This window comes from Pavona decussata, unplaced genomic scaffold, assembly GCF_977016875.1.
Source record: "Pavona decussata unplaced genomic scaffold, jaPavDecu1.1 SCAFFOLD_184, whole genome shotgun sequence".
Lineage (NCBI taxonomy): Eukaryota > Metazoa > Cnidaria > Anthozoa > Scleractinia > Agariciidae > Pavona > Pavona decussata.
In genome coordinates this window covers 2,113,771-2,136,387 of record NW_028145593.1, presented here as the reverse complement: position 1 = coordinate 2,136,387, position 22,617 = coordinate 2,113,771, and the positions used below count along the sequence as shown (strand labels likewise).

Here is a 22,617-nt window from a genome sequence, read left to right as displayed (position 1 = left end):
GCTTCCCTTTGCCGCGGGCTGTATTGAAAACGACTGGGGACGAGTCTGGGGCAAGATAACATTCAGGCGCCATTTTTGAAGACAACAATCTCAAACTGCCTTCGGTCTTTTTCTACGCGGTTTTGTGGCAAAGCGATGTAAAACGCTGAATTTTGTCCTCAAAAAACGTTGGTGGATGGAAACTGATCCAAATTACGAGTACGAGGCTCCAAAATGGTTTGATTTTACAGGAGATTTCGACAGTGAACTAAACGACGCGAGGTGAGCTAGGTTTCTGGGCTGAGTTTATTTCTTTTGAACGAAAGTTCTGTTGCTTTTGTATTATTTAAGCTTCTAAAAGACGATTGAACCAAAATTGAGATAAATTTAAAGTCTGGAAGTGGAGCAATTTCAGTAAAAACTTTAAACAGACGATCGGTCACTTTTTTTTTAATCAAGCAATTTCTTTTACCTGCTTTTACAAATCTTTAATATAAGCTCCGGGCACGAGGGTATATTAAGCTTATAACTGTACATAACTCCGTTGAAAGGCCTACGCAAGATTTTCGAACAGCCTTGTACATTAATTTTATTCATTTCCCGACTTAAATTATATTTATACTGGCTTTTTGTGGACAAAGGTTATTATAAAACCCGGATCATTAAAGAATTTGGGATATCAGCCATTTAAGTTATACATAACATGCCCCCAAAATAGCGGCCATTAAATCGTCTTGCTGTCTTTCTTGCAAAATGAAATCAACAAGATCTAGCAATACTTCTTGGTTGTTTTTCAAATGTATTGTTTTGATTTTTAAAGCCTAGATGATTCGTGGTTTGAGAGAGAGCACCCCTTACATGAGCCAAGAGATCCTTCCTTCTATGACGCTACTGCTAAACCATTGGTTGCAAGTAACCAAGGCAACAAAACTGAACCCTCAGCTGCGAAAGCTCAAACTAAGAAACCTGCCAAGAGAAACTACAACAGTAAAAAGTCGCTAGGGGTAAAGACAATTCGGACCAGACGAGGGCAACATGAGAATCAAAGAAACAAAGCTACATGTAGCGGTGGAACAGGGATAAAGAATGGGAAGCAGCATGTGCAAAACACTAACAGACAGACATCACTTGAAGACGGGAAGAAAGATTCAAGTGGTAGAGGCACACCAGATGAGATTACTCACAATAAAAATTGCAGTCTCACTCCAACATGGACAAACTCACCTTTAAGTGAAACAGGTATGGTAGGCCTGAAGGAACAGGCAAATCTTTTTGCAAGTTATTGTTATTTGTCAAAAATGACTGAGCACTAAAGCTTTAAAATGAAACACTAAATGGTTCATCTTATTTAAGTCGTCTTCAGAGTTAATTGAGTCATCAGAAGTTTGAGGTTCTTTAACCCTGAAGATAGCTTCCCTCTCTGACACTCTCGGCTTGTCACACCATCTGAGAAGGAAAGATTGTGTGACAATCCAAATGAGTATCTGCAAGGGAGGCTACCATGAAGATGGTTCAAAACATTTGGCTTTTCTTTTTCAAACTTTGTGTCAATTTTTTAGCATTGTACAGTCTGTAAATAGTTTTTTCTTAACTTCAAGGTGGTTATATTGGATGACAAATTGTCTTCCATTTTCTCTTTCAAAGTTTAGTTCTTAGATTTACACTCTAACTTTTGTTGCAAACTCATTCTTTGGTATGCTAACCTTATATTTTGTACATCATGGTAAGACTGAAACTGTCCCATCCCTAATGAGCACAATGTGTAAATCCTTAGCAGTCTAAAATTAAAATCACTACTCTGTGCGCTAAATCATGTCATTACGATTTTCCCTTTCTGCAGATCGATCAGTTCCAGATAACTTTCAAAGTCCGGAGGTCAATGAATTATTTTAAGGAATCTATAGTTCTGGTTCTCTCCAATTTTTTTTTAAGTTTACCATTCAGTTTGCAGGGTCAAGAAACCAGTTTTGTCATTTTTTGTTTTGTTTTTTTTACCCGAGACCCCTCTCTTATCTGGAACATTGTTCATGTCCTCAGTGTTTCAGTTGAATCATTTGTATTTAATTTCAGGAGAGATAAAACAAGAAAGGAACAGGGAAGGAAGTAACAGTAGTTTGAATGAAGCAGCTGCCATTTCACCACGGCATGTACCTGTCAATCACTCGCCAATGTCTCCTGTCCGAGTCCGAACCCTCAAGTCTTCTTCATCGTCCATGTCGCCTTCTTCTCCCAAGACGTCATTATTATCAAAGGCTGTGAGTGGGGCATGCCAGCAAGGCATGCGGAAAAGACGACTACTGCCTTCATTACCTGATGTAAAGAATAAACCAGCTGAAACTTCTAGAATCTCGTCATCTCCTGGGCAGTGTTCTAACCAGTCAGCAGATGGAGCCAACAAGAAAGCTACAAGTGTGTCTCAAAATGTTAAGTTAAATGAAAAGGTATTCTTCAAGGATACAGTGTTTGGTGATAGTGTTAAGCCACTGCGAGCAACAGATATGTGTGTCAATATAGGAACTTTGACTCATCCTCCGCATGGCGGTGATGCCGAAAGAGAAGAAAAGAATTCATTTGGTCAAAGATCTCTTCATGCGATACCTGAAAACTCCAGTAGCAAAGGAGTGGATAATCAGGCCTTTGCACCGACAGAGAAAGAAAAACAGAGGTCTACAAGATGTGAAACAGGGGGACTGCAAAATGACAAGAGTTTGGAGGACTTGCTAAAGATGCACAATAAGAAGATTGTTTCTGCCCGTAGCCAGTATGATGAAAATGGACGTAAAATCAGAACTGCAGAGCCCAGCTTTTGCCCTGCGCCTTCCAAAAAAATGTCATCACCAGTGTCATCGTCCGCTGCTTGTAAAAGACCTGCATCAACAGTGGACAAACCCATAGTAGCTGCAAAGCAAAAGCGCCGCTCTTGTGTGGCTTCTGTTAGCAATGTACAAAGTGAAATAACTAAATCAAATACACGTTCAATATCATCTAATACAAGTGCAAATGTCAACAAGAAGGGCAAGGTATCTTCATCTTCAAACCAACAGACTGCAAAGCAGAAACGGCGTTCTTGCATGGCATCCCTACAGTACGATGGACAGTCGGACAAAGCAGATAAAGAATTAAGAGATTTAATTGCACAGCATAACTCTAGAGTTAGTGCTAAAAGATCCTGAATATAAAATTTGTGATGAATCTATTGTTATAATATAACACATGAAAGTATTACGGTAATATATGTCTTGTATTCAGAGAAGAGTAATATGTGTTGTGAAAGCAAGAGTTTGGCCTTCATGAAGATTCTGTATATTGAAATGCTGAGAGCATAACTGTCCTACATGTATGTTGGCCTAGTTTCTGTTTTGCCCAAAAGCATCTGAAGTTTTGCATTTGACTTTCAAGTTAGTTAGAGAACATCACTCTGTGTAACTGTTTTATCTTTCTGTAGTTTTCAAGAAAAACAAGGCCAAACCAAACTATTGAGTCAGCAAAAGACTAAAGTAACAAAACAAGTCGAAAAAAATTACAGATGCTTTGGAGCAAAACAAAAACTTGAGCTTTGATTAAATAGACCCTTCTCCAAAATGGTGGCTGAAAATTCAAATAAGTTAAAATTAAAAACGTATACCAGCCCTAGAAAGAGCACTTTTACTTTAGTAACCCTGCAGAGTTTCAGCATATCAGGTGTAATATCAGCTGAGAAAATGTAAGTTGACAAATGAAAAATTTACAGACATTTGTATAACTGGGGGTACGACGTATACCCCAAGTCATACAAATGTCTGTAAATTTGTCAAATTCTATCTTACATCCCCTAAGCTGATATAACACCTAATATGCTGAAACTTTGCAAGGTTACTAAAGTAAAGGTGCCCTTTTCAGTGCTGGTATCAGCTTTTCATTGAGTTCAATTTTAACTCATTCAAATCTGCTGCTGCCACTTTGGAGAAGGGTCTATTAAAGACCACGTGCAAAAATTCAGACACTTGAGTGGAATGAAGAATCAACCCAAAATTTGACATAACATGGTTATGCTCTCGGCTTTTCAATAATTATTATGGTTACGATCACATATGAAATGTACAGCTGAAGATAAGCTCCATGTGTAAGCAAAAACTACCTTCTTGGTAAGGCTTAGGCTCGATTACCAGCCGCTGTTGGGGAAAATGAGCCCGCGCTCACCCCCCCGGGGAGGAAAGCCGGACCCGAGGGAGCGGCGGAAATCGAGCCTAGGTAAGGCTTCTTCACTGGATCCAAGCAAATACAATACCATGCACATGTATTAGTTCATCAGGTGCTCCATTGTAAATAATTCATTAAAAGAAGGTGTAGGTAATATAAGTGACAACATACCTTGAAATCACTATTGTCAACATTTTCTTCTATATGTTTTTGTGGCTCAGCTGGCCTTGACTGATTTTTATTTCTCTTTGTCATAGCTCTTTGTTATATACATGTATTATGAAATTATAGAGGGAAAGAGAACAAAAATCATATCCCAAACAAATTCAAAGCACTGTTGAGGTAAATGTTGATTGAATAAATTAAAATTAGAGTAAGATTCTCTTGCAAGGTGATCAATCAACGTACACACTATAATTAAAATAGAGTAGTCCCTTGTTTAACTTTGTAAAAGCAAAGTGGAGGAAACACGCAAGAACAAGAATGCGAAAATTGCTTTCTATGAGGAGACATGATGCATGTGACATCTCCTGGCAGGAAGCATTTTTTCAACCTTGTTTCCAGGGTCCTCTCTTTTCCTCCCTTGAGAATGGAAGAAGAGAGAGGACCCTGGGAACAAAGTTGAAAAAATGTTTTTTTTTTTAGTGTATTCACCTGTTTTGCTCACTTGACTACTCGTAGTCAAAGTCAAAATTTGAAGGGAAAAAGCCCTAGGTGACTTCTGATAAATAGTTAGATTCTCCTTCCAAATTTCATTGTATTCGCCTGTGAAACAAAAGGAGAATTTGACCTTACATCAAAAGTCACTTAGGGCCTTATTCCACGCATCGCTTCATTTGTCGACCCTTTCTGTCTCAGGATGTGACTTGTTTTCAAATCTCAATTTCTGCCAATCAAACATTTTTTGTGAGGTTATTTCTGATGATCCATTTGGTCCCAGGGTTGGAAGGGGGGAGGAGTGGGGGATCCTGGTTGCAAGGTAGACTGCCCCTCCCTGCTAAAATTGCCCCAAATAGCAAGTTATCATCCAGTGCATGTAACAGGCCTTTTTCCGGCATTTTTATTCTCTCTCCCTAAACTCAGATTTATGTTGGAAAAAATGAAAACAAAAATGTCGAAACTCAAATAATCAAAATTATTTTCCAATCCATTTACTCTCCATTTATCAATAATTTTTTGTGCCGGCCTGGCCGTTCCTTGTGGTCAGTGGTTATCATTCGAATTCTCACGATAACGAGGCTCTTTCCGCCATATTGAAAATAAGACTAAAGTAGCTAAAGGTCTTTTTGGGCAAATCATTCGGGGAAATTCGGCTGATGAGCTGAGAATGGCGCTTTTAAATAAGAAAAAGAAGTCTTTTATTGGAGTGCCAGCACCTCTGGGTTATGTACCTGGCCTTGGAAGAGGGTAAGTTGTAGTGTGTTCCAGAATCGTAAGCTGAACGTCTTTCGTGGTTGCCGGGAATAACGTTGTGTGATTCTGTCCACAACTCCGATCAAACTTAACAAATAATCTGGAAATGATAGTGTTGTCTGTAATACCTGTCCAGTCTGAAGAACATGGCAGAAATCGCGCATGGAAAGCCATTTTCTGAAAGAAATGATTATAATAATATATATACAGTACGTAAGAGGCATTTTCTGACAACTCGCCCATACACTTGCCATTGTCTGCAGACTGGTCACCCGGGTTTATTAGTAAGCTTAAGCTTCTGTAGGTCCTGTGTCAGACGTTGCATGTTGCAACAGATTTGTGAGGTAATGCTTCCGGGCTTATGTTTACAACACCCTGTACGTACAGATACTCTTGTCCAACAATTTTGTTAGGTAGCAATGTTGTGCTGGATCAAAAAAAAAAAATTAAAAAAAATGTTGTGCTGGATGTACACGTGTGTTGTAGGTTAAAATGATTTCAGCCTAGGTTGAGTTGTATTTTCCTTTGTTTCAGATGTAAATTACCCAACCTTAACAAAGGAAAATACAAATCAACCTAGGTTGAAATCATTTTAACCTGGATTCATTTTAACCTACAACACATGTACATGTAGGACTAAATATCATCTTATAGCTAGGTTGGTGCAAAACCATTAGTGATGGTACCTACTTTTGCTACTGTACATACGTTCTGTGCATCTCATGATAGTCTGAGAACTCTGATTTCGTAAGGACAGTGCATACTAATTCAAAGGTATTTTTGCACAGTTTATTACTATGCAGGGAAAGAAGATCTTACAGAATCTGGTAGCAAGGGCTAATGAAATCCAGAAAGAAAACTCTGGGGGAGAGGGGGGGGGGGGAATGCCATGCATTAATTGCTATGTGCTTTAAAAAGCTTTTTAGAATTACAGTTGTTGCTAAAAATTTAGTGTTTACTGTACCTCCAATTTTTGTTCTGGATTTCTCTAGCCCTTGCTGAGATCTTCTTTTCCCGAATAGTCATGAACTCTGCAAAATGCCTCACATGTATACCAAGAATGTGACAGCATCTGTTTAGCTAGGGCAGGAAACTGTCAAGACCACCAGTGACATTAACATCAGGAAATAGAATCCCAAAATAATGTCAGTCTGCATGTACAGTACCGAGGGTTGTCCAATACACCCAATCTGACTCGATTCGTCTAGGATTGTGGCGATTCAACTCGAATCGATCGATTCGTTTGCCCTACAGTCGAGCCGTCTAACCGGAAGTCGATTGGCTAGACACTTAGTTAAAACACGGTAAGCCGGCCTTGAGGGAGGGTAGAAAATGTCGACGATTCGACTCGAATCGATCGATTCGTTTGCCTTATTTTCGACCCGTCTTACCGGAAGTCGATTCGCTAGACACTTAGTTAAAAGACGGCTAAAGTGCTATGAGGGAGGGCAGAAATTGTGGACGATTCGACTCGAATCGACTCGAATCGATCGATTCGTTTGCCCTACAGTCGACCCGTCTTACCGGAAGTCGATTCGCTAGACACTTAGTTAAAAGACGGCGAAAGTGCTATCAGAGGGAGGGCAGAAAATGTGGGCGATTCGACTCGAATCGATCGTTTCGTTTGCCCTACTTTCGACCCGTCTTACCAGAAGTCAGTTCGCTAGACACTTAGTTAAAAGACGGCTAAAGTGCTATCAGAGGGAGGGCAGAAAATGTGGGCGATTCGACTCGAATCGACTCGAATCGATCGATTCGTTTGCCCTACAGTCGACCCGTCTTACCGGAAGTTGATTCGCAAGACACTTAGTTAAAAGACGGCTAAAGTGCTATCAGAGGGAGGGCAGAAAATGTGGGCGACTCGACTCGATTTGACTCGAATCGATCGATTCGTTTGCCCTACAGTCGACCCGTCTTACCGGAAGTTGATTCGCAAGACACTTAGTTAAAAGACGGCTAAAGTGCTATCAGAGGGAGGGCAGAAAATGTGGGCGATTCGACTCGATTTGACTCGAATCGATCGATTCGTTTGCCCTACAGTCGACCCGTCTTACCGGAAGTCGATTCGCTAGACACTTAGTTAAAAGACGGCTAAAGTGCTATGAGGGAGGGCAGAAAATGTCGGCGATTCAACTCGAATAGACTCAAATCGATCGATTCGTTTGCCCTACAGTCGACCCGTCTTACCGGAAGTCGATTTGCTAGACACTTAATTAAAACACGGTAAGCCGGCCTTAAGGGAGGGTAGAAAATGTCGTCGATTCGACTCGATTCGACTCGAATCGATCGATTCGTTTGCCCTACAGTCGACCCGTCTTACCGGAAGTCGATTTGCTAGACAATTAATTTAAACACGGTAAGCCGGCCTTAAGGGAGGGTAGAAAATGTCGTCGATTCGACTCGATTCGACTCGAATCGATCGATTCGTTTGCCCTACAGTCGACCCGTCTTACCGAAAGTCGATTCGCTAGACACTTAGTTAAAATACGGCTAAAGTGCTATGAGGGAGGGCAGAAATTGTGGACGATTCGACTCGAATCGACTCGAATCGATCGATTCGTTTGCCCTACAGTCGACCCGTCTTACCGGAAGTTGATTCGCAAGACACTTAGTTAAAAGACGGCTAAAGTGCTATCAGAGGGAGGGCAGAAAATGTGGGCGATTCGACTCGATTCGACTCGAATCGATCGATTCGTTTGCCCTACAGTCGACCCGTCTTACCGGAGGTTGATTCGCAAGACACTTAGTTAAAAGACGGCTAAAGTGCTATCAGAGGGAGGGCAGAAAATGTGGGCGATTCGACTCGATTCGACTCGAATCGATCGATTCGTTTGCCCTACAGTCGACCCGTCTTACCGAAAGTCGATTCGCTAGACACTTAGTTAAAAGACGGCTAAAGTGCTATGAGGGAGGGCAGAAAATGTCGACGATTCGACTCGTATAGACTCGAATCGATCGATTCGTTTGCCCTGCAGTCGACCCGTCTTAGCGGAAGTCGATTTGCTAGACACTTAATTAAAACACGGTAAGCCGGCCTCAAGGGAGGGTAGAAAATGTCGTCGATTCGACTCGATTCGACTCGAATCGATCGATTCGTTTGCCCTACAGTCGACCCGTCTTACCGGAAGTCGATTCGCTAGACACTTAGTTAAAAGACGGCTAAAGTGCTTTGATGTATATTTCCTTTCTCGTGACCACGCTCTTTCTCGCGCAAACGCTTCAAGAACGAGGAAGGTTGATGTATATTTTCTTTCTCGTGTACACGCTCTTTCTCGCGCAAACGCTTTAAGAACGAGCAAGGTTGATGTATATTTCCTTTCTCGTGTACACGCTCTTTCTCGCGCAAACGCTTTAAGAACGAGCAAGGTTGATGTATATTTTCTTTCTCGTGTCCACGCTCTTTCTCGCGCAAACGCTTTAAGAACGAGCAAGGTTGATGTATATTTCCTTTCTCGTGTACACGCTCTTTCTCGCGCAAATGCTTTAAGAACGAGCAAGGTTGATGTATAATTCCTTTCTTGAGCCCGCAAGCGAATCGACTTCCGATAAGACGGGTCGACTGCAAGGGCAAACGAATCGATCGATTCGAGTCGAATCGAGTCGAATCGTCAACATTTTCTGCCCTCTCTCATAGCCTGCAAGCGAATCAACTTCCGGTAAGACGGGTCGACTGCAAGGGCAAACGAATCGGTCGATTCGAGTCGAATCGTCAACATTTTCTGCCCTCTCTCATAGCCCGCAAGTGAATCGACTTCCGGTAAGACGGATCGACTGCAAGGGCAAACGAATCGATCGATTCGAGTCGAATCGTCAACATTTTCTGCCCTCTCTCATAGCCCGCAAGCGAATCGACTTCCGGTAAGACGGATCGACTGCAACGGCAAACGAATCGAGCGATTCGAGTCGAATCGTCAACATTTTCTGCCCTCTCTCATAGCCCGCAAGCGAATCGACTTCCGGTAAGACGGATCGACTGCAAGGGCAAACGAATCGATCGATAGCGGCCTTGCGAAGCATGTATTTACAACATGACTTCCGGTGAGTCGAATCGTCTTCGCTTACTGACGATTCGACTCAGATTGGGTGTATTGGACATGCTTGACAGTACCGCTCGAAACTATGGAACCATTTGCCGCGAATTTGCCTCAGTCGATTCGCGGTTTTGATCTGCGGTTTCACCTAGGCAAAACCTTGTCTAACTGCAATAAAAACCTCGGTTTCACCTAGGTTTTTTTCGGTTGACTTAAGCCGCGGTGAAAGGCAGGACGCGGTTGGGTTTGAATAGGCAATTGTTCGCTTTGTTTTCATGTTCTTTGAGGACAATAAGCGAACTGTCGGGTTTTAGATGTGATAAATTTCACGGAAGCGCATTTGCTCTCAAGGGAAATAATCAAAGCGCTCTGTGAGCGAACTCGTGAATTGAACTGGTAACTGTAATAATATTTCGGATTGCATTATGCCAAAAATTATTTGCTTAACGTGCAAAACAATCCATTAAACTTCACTCGCACAATTCCTTTCGATACGCGAAGCAACGCAAAGGTCAGTGAAAGCTCGAATGCTAGTCGACGAAAGAAGAGAGCGCTTCCAGGTCTTTTTGAAGGAATTACAATGGAACTAGTTGGGCATAAGTGAAAAGGCACTACTACTCCCGTTGTGGCTGAATAACAAACTGCAAAGCGTCCAGGTTTCCTACCAAGAATTGCCGTAACTTAACTTACTGTAATTTTTTTCCACGTTGTGTTGTTGCGGAATGAAACTTGATACACGTGAAGGAATTTGGTTGCCTAGCACGTGACTGAAATCTTCCCGGTGTTTTCATCATGGCACGGTCCTTTCTACGTCCAAACGACGGCTTCTCTCAACGTTTTAAAACATCGGAAAGAGCTTTTCACATTTGCTAAAGTTGCTGTTTTCATTTTATCCAAAGTAAATATTAATAGAAATACGTCAAGCGTTGCGGTAATTTTCCGCGTTTGTGTTTGCTCCACATGAATCGATCTTATTGCTCACACTCGATACCGAATCAAATCTATTACGAAGTTTTAGTTTTTCGAATCCGGATTACATTGGCAATACATTTGGAGGGATTTTCACTTTGTTTTTCTCCGCATCCGTACTGATATCCGATTGCATATTTTGAATTCAGCGTCGCTTTTTCGATTGAACTTTGTTGCGCACTTTACATCAGTAGGAAGGGTTATCAGGAGGTTTATCAAATGAATAGACTATCATTCTTGATCGTGTGGCGTAAACAGCAAGAATTAAACTGAAACTAAGTCTTTTGCTCTGTGATTATTGCCTGTAGCGTGACAAAAACTAAACATGTCCCAAATGCAGAAAAAGAAACTTTCGTCAGTGACTGCCAAACGAATTGTTATCGGTCGTTCGGTTTCCAATTCGGTGAGTGTTTACAAATTCTTTTGTTTGAGGGCTTCTCTAGGATGAAAGGTGAGATAATGTTTGACAATACCCTGACAATAGTAATTAGTCATTATTGTATTTTTACCGAGGCATTGCCACGTCTAATTCCCCGCGGCTTTCGGTTGCTTTCGTCTTTGCCGCGGTTGCGGTTTTCGTTCCACCGCGGTGAATTCGCGGCAATCACGTTCGGCAAAGACGAGGTTTTACTGCGTGCAAATGGTCCCATAGTTTCAAGCGGTACTATAAGGGAACTGGCCATAATAAGTTTGTTTGAAGAGGATGACCACCAAGTCTGGGATAAAGGGGTTATCAAAGGCATCACCTATCTCATGAACATTACCGACAAAATTATCGTTGGCTTTAAATTTTTGACACAAATTGACACAAATATTCAGCTAGCAACAGTCAGTATTGCTACACTGTAGATAAACAAGAAAAGTGAGGTTTGAATCTCATTGTCATTTTTTACTGCTGGATAAAGGGGTGGCTATTTTTTTGCAATAAAGGCACCATCTTTTGAGGTTTAGGAAGGGGAATGCAGGCAAAGGCCACCATCTACTTTGTGGTTTGGTGGGTCCTGCTTGAGTATAGTACTTTTGAGCTCTTCCCTAAGACACATCAACTAAAAATGTGTGGCCATATTTGCATGTTTAGTGTGTACGTACATGTAAAAGATGTGTACTCAGAAGGCCAATTACGGTTAAAAAATTGGATGCTTAAGATAATTGATATTTATCTGCTACAGTGTACATGCAGTTTAGTAACTTCATTCCTTATACATGTATGTATTTCATCAGACCAAGCTCTATATTTATATAATTTATTGATCTTTTTTTTTTTGTAGTGCTACAGGTTTCACCACTCGATCAGATATTGGTCCTGCCAGAGATGCTACAGACATAAGTGATGAACGGCATGGAAAGCCAGGATTTGCAAATGAAAAGAAAGCGCAAAACGAAGAGGAGGAAGAAGAAGATTTGAATGAAACAAATTATGATGAGGTAAAGATTGATTATAATACCCATCTGATTTTCTGTTTCATTATTTCATGATATTCTTCCTTACCATGGTACCTGTACTTTAAAATTGTGATGAACAGTGTAGTCCAAGTAAAGCAAAACAACTGACACTGCTGGAAATAGCACCTTAAAATCAGTAAAAAGGCCAAGTTTCAGAGTGTTCTTTTGAAATAGCGAGGATTTAGCTTTGTTAAGTCTGAAAATGTTATATTATAGACATTTGTATGGAAACAGGGAACTTAGCTTTTTCTTTATACAAATGTTATTCTGTAACTAGAAACACATGGCTTGCAAAACCTCGTGAAGCTACATGTACATTGTAGAGCTGGGTGGACAGTTGATTCGAAGTGATGTTGTCTTTTGTCTTTGCTCTGTGGTTCCCTGATGTCCTTCTTCTTCGCTGCTCACGCTGAGTTTCGTTGTTTAATCTCCCTTGGCGAATCTGTCTTGTCCCTTGTGCATCCTCTTTGGTTCATTTGCATCACGATTTGGTTGTGTTTCACCAATAGTAAACATTTTTCACTGCTTGATGAATAATTTGACACGTTCAGCCCTCAATATAAATAAACATGAGCTGCGTCTGACGCCAGCCTGTCTTCCAACCTGCAATTGGTACCTAGCAACCTTCCGTTAGTCTGACGTCATTTAAACTTTGTTTGCACTGTTGCCAGGCAACAGCATGGATACCTTCAACGATATATATAAAATAATATTATTTTTTGCTCGAATCCACGCGGCTTAGCTACGCTTGGGTCTTCGGCCCTCACTTCGGGAGGAATAATTTGTCATTCATGTCTACCCAGTTAATATAGTTTTATTGTAACATTTATCAAGTGTTGTAAATTCGTAAACATGTAACTACTTTAAGTATACAATTTTTTAATTTGATGTGTATTTGTTTTCATTTGTTTCAATGTAATTTATTAGTGCGAAAATAAAAAATAAAATGAAAATGAAATGGAACCTCTGCAAAAAACCCTGAATTTACGAAATTATATCTTCGCAATTTTAAAAGACAGGACTCTCAAACTTGGCATTTTTACTAATTTTTAGTTGCGCTTTCCAATGGTGTCAATAGTTTTCATTACATACACCTGGCCTTCATCAGAATTTTAAATTACCATTAAAAAGAAAGGTCTGTAAGTGTCTAACCTCCTAAGACGTAAGACCTCAAAAACTAAGACTCCTAGAAAGCGACAACAGGTAATCTTGTCCAGTTCATTGGTATGTTTGTAGAGATGTCGGAGGCTCACCAGGATGTCACTTAGGTCTGACAGTCAATAATTTCTTGGGGCGACTAGGTCTCAGGTACTTCAGTCAGACATGTGAACCAGGATTTACGAACCAAAATTTGATTGTGTCCTTGTTCTGCCACAGTTTGCAGGATATGGTGGTAGTTTATTTTCCAGTTGTCCTTATGAGAAGGATGATGAAGAGGCAGATGCAATTTATGATTCCATTGATAGAAGAATGGATGATAGAAGAAAAGAAAGGAGGTAAACTGAGTCACTCACTAGGTGCATTGCGTGTACATGTTCAAATTTTAAATACATGTTCAGTATAGTAATAATCATCATCAGGGTGCATTCATCACAGGCTGTGTTTTAGAGATGCTGAAAAATACTAAAAAACAAAATCGCAATAATAACTTATAATAAATTACAGGTACATGTACATGAAGTTACTGCAATCATAATAGTAACATTGTTAAGTAACAAATAAAAGCTCCAAAACATACTGGACATACACAACATGAAAAACCAGTTTATCTTTTTTATTTATTTACTATAAAGAGCTACTGTACATGTACATTATGAAAGTCATGGTCCAAATTGTTAAAATCATTCACAGCCTAGTACAGTTGTATGTTTATTAATTAATTTAAACATATTATTAAATACACTACATTACAAGATACTTTATAGTCAGTTGTTACAAGATACAGTCATACATTCCATCATGAACTTGTTAGTTGGTCCGCATTAAATCAGATACACCTATAAATTACTGAGTTATTTAGACTTAAGATCTTTTAATGAATAAGTGTTATTGTATTGTATCATTGTATTGTAATGATTGAATATTGTATTGTATTGTAAGTGTTCATTTCTCCAAAACCTACAGGGCAATTATTGCAATGTTGACCTACCTCTTAGGATTATGAATTGGAGGGAGGCATTTAAATGAGAGGGGGCATTTATTGAAAACCGGATATTGGGTATTTAATTATAAGACTCAAAATTAATATTCAACATAGAGTTTACAAACTGCTGTTGTTTTTTCTATTCAATTTAGAGAGAAACGTTTTAAAGAAGAAATTGAGCAATATCGACAAGAAAGGCCAAAGATTCAGCAACAGTTCTCTGATTTGAAGGTGTGAATTCATTGTTATACTGTAGTACTAATTTTTGTACACGTAATGTTCAAGACTGATACTTACAGGTTGTTTTTAGGAAATAGTGATTTTATTTTATGTATAGAAGTTGTTGATTTCTCAGGTGTACATGTAGATGGCTAACAGGTAGTTTGTTTAAACCCTTTTGAATGGTACAACCCAGTGACTGGCGGCCATCTTGAATTTTTCATGAAAATTCATTTCTTGATAAGTTCAACACTTCATCTTCACTGACATCAATATCCTCATTAGAACCTTGGCTTTCTTCGGTGCTTTCAACTTCCTCTTCTGACTCAGAACTATAACCACTGTATTCAGAAATATCTTCTTCACTGTTTTAAAACGAGCTCTCTTCACCTAATTTTGAGTCTCTAACTGCAAAAATGTCTACCAGTGAGAGCTTCCTTGATCGGCATTGATCTGATGTGACCATCGTGCCATGGCAGTCAAAGGGTTAAATTAGCATAATTTTTAATGAATGACACGTGAGTTTCCCGTATAAGCATTTAAAAAGAATTATCAATTAATGGAGACTTGATGTATCAAATGTTTTCTGTTCCTGAAAAGCTCCAGCCTGATCAAACCCTTAATTTACTTGTCATTGCCTTCAGAAATGTTCCATTTAAGCTGAAGTTTACATGATTCTACAAACTGCATTTTTGTGTTTTGTATTATGTTACTAGCGTAAGCTCTCTGACGTTTCTGAAGATGACTGGTTGAATATTCCAGAGGTTGGAGATTACAGAAACAAAAAACAGAGGAATCCCAGGACAGAGAAGTACTATTTATAATTACATCAAGATAATCATGTATAATATTTGAAAAGCGGAAACTGTTAATATTAGATTTTTAAAAAAGCCCACACTGTATTAATTTTTTTTACATTTTTCCAGTGGTACATTCAAATGCATGTAGTCTTTGAATGATAAGTCTATCTAGAACAAACTTACATGTACATGTACATGTTGTATTTGGAGATTGCAAGGTTTACATGTGAGTAACCATGCGTTTGACATTTTTATGCCTCGTGAATGCCTCACCTTTGGTGATTCATATTTCAGTGACTGTTTTGCTGTCTCTTTCATGTACATAATGTTAAGTTTGATTAAACTACATGTATTTGTGGTTGTTGAATTTTCTGCAGCTTTCAGATACGTATAACAAAACGACTTCTCAATTGCATTGTACACGTAATGAGGCTTTCAGCTCATCATAATTATGCTAATCAATATGTTGTACATGTATGACTTTGCTGAACAGTGAGCATACAGCGGTATGCTTTCCATAAATCATTTTATCAAATGATATGATGAATCAATGGTTTACAAAAGTCATATGCATCATACATTAATTTTATTGTACCAGCAACAGACTACTGTACTCAGAAATTATGATACTTAACTGTGGTGCTTAAATTGTGTTTAAAAATCAGATTCACCCCAGTCCCTGACAGTGTTCTGCACAGTGCTCTTATGAGTGGAGAGAAGATGACATCCCTTGATGCACGGCAGCAGGTACAACTTATAATTACAATTATAATTAGCATACTATACCTACGGTATGATGCCGAATTCTATACATTTGAATTCTGGAAGCATATTTTTGCGGCCAGTGACCTCTCGTTGGTGATAGATAGTAGTACATGTACATGTACCTGTTTTGCTACCCCCTGCTTAGTATCCCAAAAATCCCATCAGCCATCTTGTACTCAAACATGATTTTCATTGTTTAAAGTTTGAGAGAGGCAAAAGGATGACACTTCACTCCAGTTTTTGTACTCTTCTCTCCCAGTTCCTGACTGTGTACAGCTGTACTTTCAGTTTCCAACCAAATTCTTACCCTCCCCACCCCTACCAGTTTTTGTACCCTTCTCCTCCAGTTCATGGGTACTTTCAGTTTCCAACCAAGCTTTCTTACCCTCCCCACCCCTATTAGTTTTTGTTCTCTTCTCTCCCAGTCCATATGTATACTTCCAGCTGACCATCGTGATATAAATGGTGCTACATAACCAGTCGACCTCATCACCTGATGAAGACTAGCAGTAAGCAGTTGAAACGTCGCGATTTACACCTCAGTGACTACATCATGAGACAAACGATAATACACTTATTGTTACAGTGTATTGCATACTTCCAGTTTCCAACCAAACCATCTTTCCCTTCACCATCCCTGCTGGTTTTTGTACCCTTCTCTCCCAGTTCATATGCGTACACTTTACTTCAAGTTTGCAAGTAAACCATCTTCCTGCCCCCACCCCTTCCACTTTTTGTACCCTTCTCTCCCAGTTCATATGTGTACACTTTACTTCAAGTTTGCAAGTAAACCATCTTCCTGCCCCCACCCCTTCCACTTTTTGTACCCTTCTCTCCCAGTTCATATGCGTACACTTTACTTCAAGTTTGCAAGTAAACCATCTTTCCGCCCCCACCCCTTCCACTTTTTGTACCCTTCTCTCCCAGTTCATATGCGTACACCTTACTTCAAGTTTGCAAGTAAACCATCTTCCCGCCCCCACCCCTTCCACTTTTTGTACCCTGCTCTTCCAGTTCATATGCGTACACTTTACTTCAAGTTTGCAAGTAAGCCATCTTCCCGCCCCCACCCCTTCCACTTTTTGTACCCTGCTCTTCCAGTTCATATGCGTACACTTTACTTCAAGTTTGCAAGTAAGCCATCTTCCCGCCCCCACCCCTTCCACTTTTTGTACCCTTCTCTCCCAGTTCATACACACATATGTGTACAATGTACTTCCAGTTCCCAACCAAACTAGCCTCCTGTCCCCTATCCCTACTCGTTCACACAATCATGTACATGCATGGATACATTGACTTTGCTTAAAAGCCTTTTTCCAAAGTGGCAAAGGTACGTACTGTAACAGTAAACTGAAACTTGTTTATTCTGTCAAGAAATTGGGTGGATTTCAAACACCATTCCCTGGAGGTATGACACCTGGCGGCATGACTCCTGGATTTTCCACTCCGTCTGCTGATCTCGATTTGATCAAAATTGGAGAAGCTAGAAAATCACTTGTTGGCGTAAAGCTGGATCAGGTAATGGTAATTCTTTTACAGTGAATCCACATCACGCGTGACCGGTATTTTTGAAATTTGAACGGAGTTTTGAATTTACATGTCAGTTTCAGGGCCGTACCTAGGATTTTTTGTCTGTGGGGGCAAACTCCCCACACCCTCTCAGTTGTCTCCCGTATACAGACAGGGTTTTCTAGTTGGACGTTTTTGTTTTCACCCTTACGGAAAAAGTTGCCTCAAAGACCTTTAAGAAAAAAAAAAACACTGATGCTTTTTGTCTCAAATTGTGATGTTTTTTTATGGCAGAAACACCTTGTTTAGCTTGAACCAAACTTGCCTCTCATTTAATGGTAAATTTAAAACACAGTCGATGCACTGCTGTAAATAAACGGAGAAAATCACAGAGCCCCACAATTCAAACACACTATATATGACAGTGGAGCGAAACACTTACAAAAACACTGTCGTGATTTTAGAACAATTCAAGCCTTTTATTACTGTGACTCGTTGCATAGCTTTATACCACACTACAACGATTACTAGAGAACCAAAAAAACAAATAGCCGTGCCAAGAAACACAACACCCTTTAATAGCCGGGCCCGGAAGTAATTTTCTAGCACATTCAATCGGCAAGCAATGATTAATTTCTGTCCTAATTAAAATTTCACAAATCTCAACAACAAAGAAGCCAAACCAAACCCAGCTGAAATGCCCTATGTGACATAAAAACACCGTTGTTGAACAGAGAGAAAAACAGGTCATATTCAAAATAAAGAGAATTCAAAAGAGGAAAATCAAAACTCATTAGGCACAAATGAACTATGATGTTGAACATACGATGGTTAAATCCAAGGCTCTATCAAATCCATCAAACCCGCTACAAATACTTGGGAGTCACGCAGGCTTAAAAAACCAATTTAACTCTAAATAAAAAACATACTCTTATAAGCCAGATTTAAATGGGCTGAAACGCGCGCCAGGGAGTGGCATAGGCTTGTCAGTCTTTATTAAAACACCAAATTCTAAACCAAAAGAAGCCAAAATTACAAAATCGTTATTTTCATAAGAAAGCTCGTACTGGCTTTTGCCTCGAAAGATTTTCCAAAATAATTATTTGGAATTCCCATTGAAGGAATATTTTTTCAGTTAATTAGTCGATTTTCTTGTGATTTTGGAACAACCTACAAGATAAAGCTCAGCAAACTCAAACACTACTTAGAAAGAAAAAGAGAGTTTTCCTAGCGGGGGTGCTGCCCCCCCCCCCCCCCCCCCCGCTACATACGGCCCTGAGTTTTGAACATCGTCAACGAGTCCCCCGTAGAAATTTCCTTGGTTTATTGATGGTATAAAGCTATGAATTTTTCTTTACATTACAGTATATTATAATTATTATAGTATATTAGCAAAGTATGTACATGTAGCCAGCACGCTTTGTTCGGTGTTGTTACCCAAAGAAGTTACAGTAGGTCCATTTTACGAATTTTCAAATTTGACTTTGTAACGGTCATAATGATTGTGAACTAATGATGGATCTGTTAACTACCAAAACTTACCTTTTAAATCTTTTAACTAAAAATGCTGTCCTTATTGCAAACAATCTGGTGCTGATTAGACCTTTCACCTACAGTGCCGCTCGAAACTATGGGACCATTTGCACGCGGTAAAACCTCGTCTTTGCCGAACGTGATTGCCGCGAATTCACCGCGGTGGGACGAAAACCGCAACCGCGTCAAAGACGAAAGCAACCGAAAGCCGCGGGGAATTAGACGCGGCAATGCCTCGGTAAAAATACAATAATGACTAATTACTATTGTCAGGGTATTGTCAAACATTATCTCACCTTTCATCCTAAAGAAGCCCTCAAACAAAAGATTTTGTAAAGACTCACCGAATCGGAAACCGAACGACCGATAACAATTCGTTTGGCAGTCACTGACGGTAGTTTGTTTTTCTGCATTTGGGACATGTTTAGTTTTTGTCACGCTACAGGCAATAATCACAGAGCAAAAGACATAGTTTCAGTTTAATTCTTGCTGTTTACGCCACACAATCAAGAAAGATATTCTATTCGTTTGATAAACCTCCTGATAGCCCTTCCTACGTACTGATGTAAAGTGCGCAACAAAGTTCAATCGAAATAGCGACGCTAAATTCAAAATATGCAATCGGATTTCAGTACGGACGCAGAGAAAAACAAAGTGAAAATCCCTCCAAATGTATTGCCAATGTAATCCGGATTCGAAAAACTAAAACTTCGTAATAGATTTGATTCGGTATCGAGTGTGAGCGATAAGGCCGATTCACTTGGAGCAAACACAAACGCGGAAAATTACCGCAACGCTTAACGTATTTCTATTAATATTTACTCTGGATAAAACGAAAACAGCAACTTTAGCAAAAGTGTAAAGCTCCTTCCGATGTTTTAAAACGTTGAGAAAAGCCGTCGTTTGGACGTAGAAAGGACCGTGCCATAATGAAAACACCGGGAAGATTTCAGTCACGTGCTAGGCAACCAAATTCCTTCACGTGTATCAAGTTTCATCCCGCAACAACACAACGCGGAAAAAAATTATAGTAAGTTAATTTACGGCGATTCTTGTTAGGAAACCTGGACGCTTGCATTTTGTTATTCAGCCACAACGGGAGTAGTAGTGCTTTTTCGCTTATGCACAACTAGTTCCATTGTAATTTCTTCAAAAAGACCTGGAAGCGCTCTCTTCTTTCGTCGACTAGCATTCGAGCTTTCACTGACCTTTGCGTTGCTTCGCGTATCGAAAGGAATAATTGTGCGAGTGAAGTTTAATGAATTGTTTTGCACGTTAAGCAAATAATTTTTGGCATAATCCGAAATATTATTACATTTACCAGTTCAATTCACGAGAGCGCTTTGATTATTTCCCTTGAGAGCGAGTGCGCTTCCGTGAAATTTATCACACCTAAAACCCGACAGTTCGCTTATTGTCCTCGAAGAACATGAAAACAAAGCGAACAATAGCCTATTCAAACCCAACCGCGTCCTGCCTTTCACCGCGGCTTAAGTCAACCGAAAAAAACCTAGGTGAAACCGAGGTTTTTATTGCGGTTAGACGAGGTTTTGCCTAGGTGAAATCGCAGATCAAAACCGCGAATCGACCGAGGCAAATACGCGGCAAATGGTCCCATAGTTTCGAGCAGTACTGTATGGTGTGTTATTAATACAGTTTGCCTCCATTTTTTAAAATGTTTTTGGATTGATATGTATTGTGATAGATATGTATACTCAAGGTGACTTTACTATAACTGTATTGTTTGGCAAATATTTAAAAAAGTTGTTAACGTTCAAAGTCAGCGCGGGCTTAATTCCTTACCCCCCAATAAGTCTAGATAGGGCTATTAAAAAGATAATAAGTGTGGAAGGCTTTCTTGTTAAACAACCAGCTTCTTTTCTTGTGCAACTGTCTTCTTAAAAAGCTTCAAAATCATGACAACTCCGTTGAGGGAGGAGTAGTCTATGTGGTTTTAGTTTTTTTTTTGTCTGATTCTTTGATATTTCTTTTCCCAGGCATCTGATTCAGTGAGTGGCCAAACAGTTGTTGATCCAAAAGGATATCTCACTGATCTGCAGAGCTTGACACCTTCTGCCGGTGGAGATATTGGGTGAGTAAGAGTTATTTTAAATAGTAATTAACTCTTTAAAATCTCCACTTGGAGAGCTACATGTACATGTACAACCAATATTATTATTGCAGAAAGACTTGCAACACTCAGTGCAAAGGGCTGGATGTTATTTCTACTCCTTAAACTAAAATTTAGAATTTAGACACTATTTACCGTACATTTGTTTTCGGAGCAGAGGTTCCCTTTAAGATATACATGTACACTGACTTCTTTATTCTTCACAACAGAGACATAAAGAAAGCTCGACTTCTGTTGAAGTCTGTGATAACAACAAACCCACAACATGGCCCTGGTAAGTGCAACATGAAGATTTTTTGTTGTTGTTTGTTTGTTTGTTTTTTAATATTATTGGGCTCGATTTCGGCCGCTTCCTCGGTCTGGCTTTCCTCCTCTAGAAGCGTGGGCTCATTTCGCGAACGATGATTGGCTGGTAATCGAGCCTAACTTAAACAGGGCAAGTTTGATGTGTTTTGTTTTTGGCCAAAAGAGCTAAAATTATGCGACCGTTTGCAGAGAACGGAAAGACTTGAATGTATTTCGGATCGCGTTAAGTTGTTTTAGGTCAAATTAATTGGAGTTTTTGTATGTGGCCTTGAATCCCTTCAGCAAACGTTGCTCCAATGTTTTATCCGCTGCTTTGCGCTTTGTTTTGTGTTAAAATCGGAAGTCTCGCCCATAATCATGGGTTTTTTATTCTACACAAAGGGCAAAACATCGGATAAAACTCCTGAAGGAATTCAAGGCCACATGCAAAAACTCCGGTGAATCCGAGCTAAAACAGCAAAACGCGATCTGAAATGCATTTAGGTCGGTTATGCTCTCAGCCCTTCAATTTATATGCTTCAATTGTCTTTATCTGTTGTGAAGAGCGGTTTGCAATTGAGTGTCTAAAGTAATGTCGCGTTTGCTTTGGTTTTGCATTACTACGCTCTGTGATTGGTTAACAAAACTTGCGCCACTTTCTCAACCAATGGGAATTCAAACCAAAACCAATCGTGTTTTCGCCACCCGCGTTTTCCCGCGCTTGGCGCCAGGGAAAATGTATTTGCATCGAATTTTGATTGGCTGGTTGTGTTGTTTACATCTGTTGCGATTGGCCAGAGTAATTACTTTGGTTTTGGTTTTACGACAACTCACTTGGAAACCGCTCTAAATTGCTGATTAATTACTCCTTCCCAATTCAAGGCTGGATAGCTGCAGCTCGTTTGGAAGAGGTAACAGGTCGTATGCAAGCAGCGCGCAACACGATCATGAAGGGAACAGAGGTGTGCTCGAAGAATGAAGATGTTTGGCTGGAAGCTATCCGATTACAGGTCTGTATATCAGTGAATGTGGTACATTGTACAAATTCAGATATTCACGACCACTAAATAGTTTTTTCTGTGGTTTGCAGTTTGCAGGGGCACCCAACGGATTGTTTCGGTAAACTATCTGTTCGGAAGGCCCTTGATCCCCTACAAGCTTTCGTGATATGGAAAATTGAAGGTTTAGTGTTTTCGGATTGATAATAATGTCGTTTCG

General features: G+C 39.9%; 2 protein-coding genes across 3 annotated transcripts in view; both read left to right on the top strand.

Annotated features, from left to right (window-relative positions):
- The first annotated feature begins 49 nt into the window (after positions 1 to 49).
- LOC146462907 (uncharacterized) lies at positions 50 to 5,258 on the top strand. 2 transcript variants are annotated; one of them, XR_014857026.1, is made up of 4 exons: positions 50 to 261; positions 800 to 1,218; positions 2,050 to 4,103; positions 4,210 to 5,258. XR_014857026.1 is itself a non-coding variant. In XM_085085031.1 (3 exons), exons 1-3 carry the CDS (start codon positions 176 to 178, stop codon positions 3,150 to 3,152), a joined length of 1,608 nt encoding a protein of 535 aa, XP_084941157.1. In that variant the 5' UTR covers positions 50 to 175; the 3' UTR covers positions 3,153 to 4,174. The 2 variants fall into 2 exon arrangements, 1 of the variants encoding a protein (XP_084941157.1); XM_085085031.1 differs by lacking the exon at positions 4,210 to 5,258 and having other exon boundaries at positions 2,050 to 4,174.
- A 127-nt stretch (positions 5,259 to 5,385) lies between these two features.
- LOC146462906 (pre-mRNA-processing factor 6-like) overlaps positions 5,386 to 22,617 on the top strand; it is a 43,780-nt gene continuing 26,548 nt past the window's right edge. Inside the window, exons 1-10 of the mRNA XM_085085002.1 lie at positions 5,386 to 5,565; positions 11,840 to 11,996; positions 13,392 to 13,510; positions 14,310 to 14,388; positions 15,093 to 15,187; positions 15,842 to 15,923; positions 17,316 to 17,459; positions 20,981 to 21,075; positions 21,324 to 21,388; positions 22,282 to 22,409. Coding sequence (XP_084941128.1) covers positions 5,486 to 5,565; positions 11,840 to 11,996; positions 13,392 to 13,510; positions 14,310 to 14,388; positions 15,093 to 15,187; positions 15,842 to 15,923; positions 17,316 to 17,459; positions 20,981 to 21,075; positions 21,324 to 21,388; positions 22,282 to 22,409 — 1,044 coding nt within the window. The 5' untranslated portion in view covers positions 5,386 to 5,485. The remainder of the gene's footprint in view (positions 5,566 to 11,839; positions 11,997 to 13,391; positions 13,511 to 14,309; positions 14,389 to 15,092; positions 15,188 to 15,841; positions 15,924 to 17,315; positions 17,460 to 20,980; positions 21,076 to 21,323; positions 21,389 to 22,281; positions 22,410 to 22,617) is intronic.

Bases quoted from the DNA above. Each gene is read 5' to 3' on its own strand.
- LOC146462907 (XM_085085031.1), top strand. From the start codon at position 176: ATGGAAACTGATCCAAATTACGAGTACGAGGCTCCAAAATGGTTTGAT. The intron at 262-799 runs GTGAGCTAGGTT...TGATTTTTAAAG, and splicing joins AGTGAACTAAACGACGCGAG to CCTAGATGATTCGTGGTTTG. The intron at 1,219-2,049 runs GTATGGTAGGCC...ATTTAATTTCAG, and splicing joins CTCACCTTTAAGTGAAACAG to GAGAGATAAAACAAGAAAGG.